This window comes from Nanorana parkeri, unplaced genomic scaffold (genome assembly GCF_000935625.1).
Source record: "Nanorana parkeri isolate BGI_ZX_2015 unplaced genomic scaffold, ASM93562v1 scaffold347, whole genome shotgun sequence".
Taxonomy (NCBI): domain Eukaryota; kingdom Metazoa; phylum Chordata; class Amphibia; order Anura; family Dicroglossidae; genus Nanorana; species Nanorana parkeri.
Window position 1 is genome coordinate 628,631 of NW_017306615.1, and position 7,404 is coordinate 636,034.

General features: G+C 44.1%; 1 protein-coding gene across 1 annotated transcript; it reads left to right on the plus strand.

Moving 5' to 3' along the window:
* The first annotated feature begins 268 nt into the window (after window positions 1–268).
* Window positions 269–7,173, plus strand: PTX4 (pentraxin 4). Its single transcript, XM_018558575.1, has 3 exons — window positions 269–400; window positions 4,895–5,876; window positions 6,497–7,173. Exons 1-3 carry the CDS (start codon window positions 269–271, stop codon window positions 7,135–7,137), a joined length of 1,755 nt encoding a protein of 584 aa, XP_018414077.1. The 3' UTR covers window positions 7,138–7,173.
* Window positions 7,174–7,404: the final 231 nt, after the last annotated feature.

Here is a 7,404-nt window from a genome sequence, read left to right on the forward strand (position 1 = left end):
TCAGACTAGGAACGGTTCAGACCGAAGGAGAAGTTCGGCGTCTGCACGTGAGGAAACATAAGGGAACAGTAAGAAAAGAAGAAACGAGGGAATACAACTTTTTGGAAACCATAGAGGAAGGCAAATTATCACAAATAGGAAGTCTACTGGAAAGCAAAAAGAGTAAAGGATGCAAACTGAGGGATACGGGAGTTGAAAGAAGTTCAGAGTCCATAGTCTGTATAAGAAGACCCAAATCTTGCAGGAGATATCAAGAGAAACAACCATGATGGCTGGAGGCCACGTCTTCGGGTTCCTGTTCTTGGCTGGTTTCTGCCTACATGGCGTCTATATGGAACAACAGAGGGTGCTGGAGCAGAGGAAGCCGTTTTTCGATCGGTTCAGGAGGCTGGAGGAACAGGTGAGGGTTGGTCGGTCTTTGTGTTTGAACTTCAAGACTTGGTCAGGAATGGTTGGTGGGACAATTTCTAACAAACCTCAAGGTGTATCTGAAACCAACTTTCACTTGGGGATTGCAACCTTTGTCAGGTTTTTATGGCTGTCTATGTCCTCCCTGGGGAGGCTCACCTCCTCTATTTGTCCTGATGACCATGTGATTGGAAATCCATAATTTTGCAGTGGTCTCCTGGACAGGATAAGAGAAGGAACCTTCTTTAATGTCTTTGCTGAGAAACATTTGGTAAATAGAGCTCAGAAGGTTAAATGAAATAGAGGAACCATTCCTCCCATCTCCATATCTTCTCTGTATGGTTCCCTTTAGAGTTTCAATTAGACAGACAGAACCTGAAAGCAAACAGCTTGTGGCGAATGTTTATTTGTGAAATAAATATTGTGTATGCATAGTAATAAAACCGATGATATCAGTTGGACTGTCTAAGAGTAACAGCTGAAGATTTCCCTTCTTTTGGAGAGATTTCCTCTTGTGTTCCAAAGCAGGAAGTAAAGGAAAGTCTACTCAAAGGGACACAGACAGCTTTTGACTATTTCATGCTCTATCCAAAAATGTAAAAATGAGCTTTAGTTTTGGTTATACATTAAAGTAAACATGTTACACATTTGGCCAATTAAAGCGGATCATGTGATTTAGAAATATCTAAGCAGAGGTTCCTGGCAGTGACGGTCAATAGATCCCAAGAGTCAGCTAAGGTTACATGCAAATCTTGACTTTTTCAGTAAAAGTCAGGCTTGGCCCCTCCCCTCTTGAGGCTCCCTATTAGTCATGTCTTATTGGCCAATAGGGAATTTGGATGGTGGGCAGAACCAAGACCAAGCATGACTTCAGTGGAAAAAGAGGAACATTAAATACAAATCCAGGTGGATCTGCCGATTATTGTGACCTGCTGGTGGTCAGCGCTTTTTATTTTATTCCAGGAAATTTGGGGTTTCATTTGCCGATATTTCTCACAGGTTTGCTTTAAAGAGAACCTATCACAGTGTGCAGGAATCTGTCTTTAATCAATATTATTGTATGGGATAGGTTATGGATGATTTATATTTGGCCCATTTCAGCTTTACTAACTTTTACTTTTCCTGATTTCTAGGGGTCTGAGGTCACCTAAAGTCTGACAGTTGCTGTTTGGTATCTGCCTGACCTCACACAATGCTAACTCCACTCTAATGGAGGACAGTGAGCGGGGTCAGGCAGTTGGCATTTCAGCAACTTTTAGATGTCAGGTGACCTATGACCCTAAGCAATGGCACCTGTTATTGTAAGTCCAGAGGCATTCCCATCAAAGTGTATCTAAAGCCAAAATGTTTTTTGTTTTTTCATTTTATTGCATAGGAATGCAACCCCCGGGTTAGGTTTTGATTGATGTCTGTGTTCTCGGTGGGGGAGATTCACCCTTTTTATTTGTCCCGCTGGCATGGAAAGTGATGGAAACACCCACATTTTTACAGTTGTCCCCAGAGCAAGAGGTGAAGGGGGAATCTTCCACCTGTCCTGGTGACTAAGATGGCAATTCCCTCACTTCGGAGAGATTTCTCTGCAACAGGAATGAAAAAAAAAATCCCCAATGGGATCCAAATTGCAAAAAGAAAAACAAAATGCAATGGGTTCTAAAACTTCCGTACTCTATCCAGGAATAGAGAAAAAGGTTTTGGCTCTAGATATGCATTAAGGTTATAGTGGGGTATACCGGTAGCAGCCTTTTTCGACCCTGGGTGTGCCTTCCGATTACCTCTGAGGTGCCTCGAAATTATTAACAGCAACATGCCTCTCCATGGTGTAAGTGGGCTGGCCGCCAGCACCATGTAAACGAATACCCAGAAAAAACACAATGGAACCTATTAGAGCTTAACATGGTGTAGTAACCAGGAAACTAGGTCCATCACAAGAGGAGAAGTCCAATCTACAATGGTGCTGTCCATTACAATGGGGCCACAGACCAACCAATGAACCAGCATCCTTGAGTTCAAACAATCGCTTTCTCCTGTCACAGATAATATTATATAGATACCAACCCAACCTAGCTCCTTGTCCAGAGACACCAGGCCACCAGGATAGACAGTAATACCTATTCCACCTGCTAGGAAACCACCACATACCTAGCTAATCCAAGCAGTATGGAATCCATTCAAGGGGCAGAAGTTTGCCTCATCCCAGGCCTGGTCCACGTGGCATTCTCTGCCATGCTGTCGCATCTGCAGCTTCTACTGTGGAGGGGGGATTCTGACAAGAGGGGAGAAGCCTACTTTTTTCGTATGTTTGCAAGGGGTTCCCTATTAAAATTCACACCAGACCCTACCTCGGATAAGGGTCACATGGTTTTTTACGTTTTTGTTTTTTGGACTGGGGTGCCTCAAGAATTTGCAGACTTTTAAAGGGTGTTTAAAATGTCATGCTTTGACCTGTAGTTCCATAAAAGTACAATAACTCTTGTGGTTTGTTCATTTCACGCATATAAACACCATTAAAATGGGCAACTGCAGCCAAACATGCATGCAATGAATTTTAAAAATCTGACAAAAGGTTTGGAATGCAATGCATGATCACAAGCAGGAGCGTCCCCAGGTGTTGTGTCGCCTGGAGCGGCCGCCGGGTGACACCTCACTGGAACGTCATCAGGCATGCGCGGCATCATCACGCATGTGAGGTGATCACGCATCTGCATAATGACGTCACACGCGCTTACCTGCCGGGGGGATAAGGAGGGGGCGGGATAAGGTATGCCGCCCGGCCCCGTCCTCTCTCCTGCAACTGTCGGGCTCGCGGTCTCTGACTGAGTGCCCGACTTTTAAGAGGGGGTGACACCAAAATGACTGTCAGTTATTTTGGTTTCTCCCCCTCCGATGGTGTCACCTGGTGCGAGCCGCACCCCCCTTGTGATGCCGCTGATCACAAAATCCTTCCACTGACTGCTATGGTCATAGTACAGGTTCAGTCTGAATAACCATTGTTTCATCCTTAGTAAACAGCGGCTCCCTGCTAAGAGCCATGGCACATTAGCGATCCTTTTGCTGGCCAAGATTGAAATGAGCAAGGAATCACTCTGTCACTGGAGAGTGACATTCTGTGAGCAAACACTCTTGTATATTACCGCATGAAGATGTATTGCAAGTAGAAATGCCTTTATTTCATATGTGGCTGGTTCACATATATGTCACGCAGTTTAGCGTGAAAGTGAAAAGTAAACCATATGGGCCCATTCATGTCTACACATGGGCATTACCACATATGCTGCATGCACACAGGATAATGTGGATCCAGACTTGGTGATTTTTTAAAATGTCTACATATCCTTTAAACAATAGTGATATCAGCCATTTTAGGCTTTGAAAAGGAATTGAACCCCCCCCACACACACACACACAAACACACACACACACGAAGTTATACAGATAGTTTACCATTTATTACTCTGCTGGAGGTCTTGGTGATCACAGGGAGAAACAGTTGTTGGCAGCGTTAATAAAATAGTTATTTAAAGGGCTAATAAACTTAAATATGAACTGTAGCCATCTAAAAATGGACAAAGGTTTATTGTGAAGTTGTCATCCCCATGTTAATTCTTGACCTTTCACTGGCTTCAATTTCTACCATGAAATTGGCTACTGTCATGTTTTTTGGATGCAGAGTGGTAATACAGGCACTGGTCCAGGAGAGGCATTCAGGAAAGCATACCCTGCCCACTTAGTACCACCTTCTCTATGTTCAATGGAAGGAGAGTAGAGGAGGAGAGAGGAAAGAAAAAGAAGGGGAGGAAAGCAAAATAAAATAGGAGAGGATGGCAGAGGAGTGGGAAGCTAGAGAATGGAGGATATGAAAGACGAGGAGGAGAGGAAATGGGGTTGGGGTGGAAAGAAGGGGAGAAGATGAGAGGTGGGGAAAGGAGAATTGAGGAGAAAAGAGGGAAGAAGACAAGAGGGAAGGAAGGGAAATAAGAAAAAGATGTCAGGAGAGGGATTGAGATGAGGGGAATAAAATATTGAGGCTAGAGGCAGAAATTTCATCAAACCTTCATCAAGTGGCAGTTGGGGGTCTAAACTCTTAGTTGCCCGTAGACCCTAAAGGGTGGTTGGACATGCAGCCACAGATTGACTGCCTTGGGCATATGTGTTTGCCAATAGGTCCCTAAACAGAAAAGTTCAGCTTGGTGGAGCATTTGTGTTCAGTCTGTAAAGTGCAGAGGGTGCAACAACAACGCCCAGCTCCAACTTTAACAAAAATAGCTGCAAGATTATTCCCGCCTTTAGCTAATGACCTAATCTGTGACCTTCATCCCATGGCTATTGGTATCTTTACCTTTTATTGTAATGAGTTACCTTGGGTTTCCGTGAATTTTAAACACTTCTTTGTAATGTTATCTAGATGCACTATTCTTGTATGTGAAGACTTTGGAATGTATTTGTTCTTGAGCTTTCAGCATGAACAACAATTTTATTTATTTTGCAGTTTCGACGATTCCAAGATATGACGTTGAAACGCTTACAAGGCATTGCCGAAAACTACAACATCTCCTATAATATCGATGCTCGCTTCCACCATCTTTCTGACCAGCAACAGTCTCTGGCAGAAGCCCTCAATGCTTCAAGTGACGTGACTCAGCAAGAGTTGAATGGGGTAAAGTTTTGGCTAAAAAAGGTTCAGAAGAAAACGAAAAAGTTGGATTTGAAGATCTCTTCCCTGGAGGGAACCATGGCTGAGAAGAACAAGCAGATAAACAAGGAAAACAAGGCCCAGGACGTGGCTATGGGCAACTTCACAACGTTGCTGAGCAACCAGAAAAGGATTATTTACCAGTTGGTGAAAGACAAGGGCGAGCTACAGAAAGGGATGGAGGTCTTCCGAGAGACTGTCGAGATTCAGGGCAGAAAAATTGCCGAGCTAGAAAAACAGCTGCAGAACATGCAACAAAATGAAATTCTACCACTGAGCTCCTTAATGGCTTCAGAGATCAATCGTACCCCTAAAGAAAAACAGCCGGACCCCCCACAAAATGACCCAGGGCCAATAACTGTCCAACAACGACTACTCAAGCTACAGAGCAAGCATAACCAAAGGAAAAAGTTCCATGAGGAGCAGCTACTGCTTTTACCCAGCAAAAACAAAATGGAACCCATGGCAGCTCAACATGATGTGGTAACCAGGAATCTAGGTTCAACACAAGAGGAGAAGTCTGATGTCCAAACTACGATGGTGCCGTCCATTACAATGGGGCCAGACACAAACCAAAGGACCAGCCTCCTTGAGTTCCAACAATTGCCTCCTCCTGTTACAGATAATATTATACAGATATCAGCCCAACGTAGCTCTGTGGCCAAAGACACCAGGCCACCGGGAGAGACAGTAATACCTCTTCTATCCACTAGGAAACCACCACATACGACAGCTGCTTTAAAACTTGAAGAGAAAAGAACCAAAACCCCAGCCACTAGTAAGTTCTCTATGGTGCCATTCATAAGTCAAGAAGTGATATATTAAAGCTTTTTTAAAGTTTTAAGGGATATATAAAGCTTTTAAATGTGTCCATAGGTAACTATAATGGAATAACTATGTAGACCTGCTTATATGGAGACCTAATGTAGGCTTGTATAATTAATATGTATTACATGGAGGCCAAGGGGGCCGCCATATTGCTTGTGCTTCACTGCTCTTCCTGTCTCTATGGACAGGAGTCTATAGACTTTCAATGAAAACATGTTTTCCAAGAGTTTAAAAAAAATGACTGTTTTAGCTTGTTATTATTATTATACAGGATTTATATAGCGTCAACAGTTTGCGCAGCACTTTACAATATATGGAAGACATTACAATCACAATACAATTCAAGACAAGATGGTAAGGAGGGCCCTGTCCCTGAGGGCTTACAATCTAAAAGGGAGGGTTGAGGGTCATCACTGAGAATTTCAATTGCATAGTCCATTCTGTCCAAGTCTATTCAACCTTTGATGAGTCTATTTTACATTTTCTTCTGTAAGTGTTGCTTGAATGTCTTCATGTGCTTATTGCTCTGATAGTCCATTAATGACGTTCTCTCTTGTGTTCTTTTTACAGTTTGCAATGTGCACTCCATGCTCATTTTCCCAAACTCCTCCACGGAAAACTATGTCACCTTCACCAAAGGCCTGAGGGAACCACTTCATGAACTGTCTATCTGTAGCTGGGTCAAAACCAATGCCAGTTACCTGGGCACCATCCTTTCCTACGCCACAGAAGATAATGACAACAAGCTGGTCCTCCACGGCAGGAACGGCGCCACCTATGACGCTTTCCACTTCGTTATTGGCGATCCTGCCTTCCGGGAATTACCTCTGGTGCCCTTGATTGACGGCAAATGGCACCACACTTGTTTCATCTGGTCCTCCATCCAGGGCAAGTACTGGTTCTACGTTGACCGTAGACTGACATCCACTGGGTCGCGTTTCCAGAAAGGCTATGATATCCCACCCGGAGGATCGCTGGTGCTTGGGCAGGAGCAGGACACCTTGGGTGGCGGATTCGACAGCTCGGAGGCCTTCGTTGGAAGTCTGGCCGGCTTTGCCATGTGGAATCGGGCCTTGTCGCCTGGAGAGGTCTCCGGCATTGCCACAGGGAAAGGGTTGCCCAGGGGCACCATTTTAACACTGGCGGATGACCCCTTAATTCATGGAGCTGTAGAAAGGGTGGACTGTACCTGCCTGGAGCACTGTCCTTGAGAGTGCTACTCAGTCTATTTTTGTACATATTGGATATAATGAGGATAAATGCTGTATTGCTAAGAGATTTGGTTCCAGTCCTTAATGACGTTGGTGGTGATGGAAGCAAACCAGATACCAAGCACTGTGTCACATGGACCTTCTTTCCTGCCAGCGACCAACAGCAGTCCTGTTAGCAAAACCCTACTAATAGAGAGTAATTGTAATTATTACTACACACAGTATATGAATGGGACAGGCCCGTCTTTTTTGCGCAGACCTATTAAG

What these genes read in the sequence shown, in the direction of transcription:
- PTX4 (XM_018558575.1), top strand. Translation starts at nt 269, where the DNA reads ATGGCTGGAGGCCACGTCTTCGGGTTCCTGTTCTTGGCTGGTTTCTGC. An exon ending in TCAGGAGGCTGGAGGAACAG is followed by an intron (nt 401 to 4,894) that starts GTGAGGGTTGGT and finishes TTTATTTTGCAG; the next exon opens with TTTCGACGATTCCAAGATAT. An exon ending in AACCAAAACCCCAGCCACTA is followed by an intron (nt 5,877 to 6,496) that starts GTAAGTTCTCTA and finishes TTCTTTTTACAG; the next exon opens with TTTGCAATGTGCACTCCATG.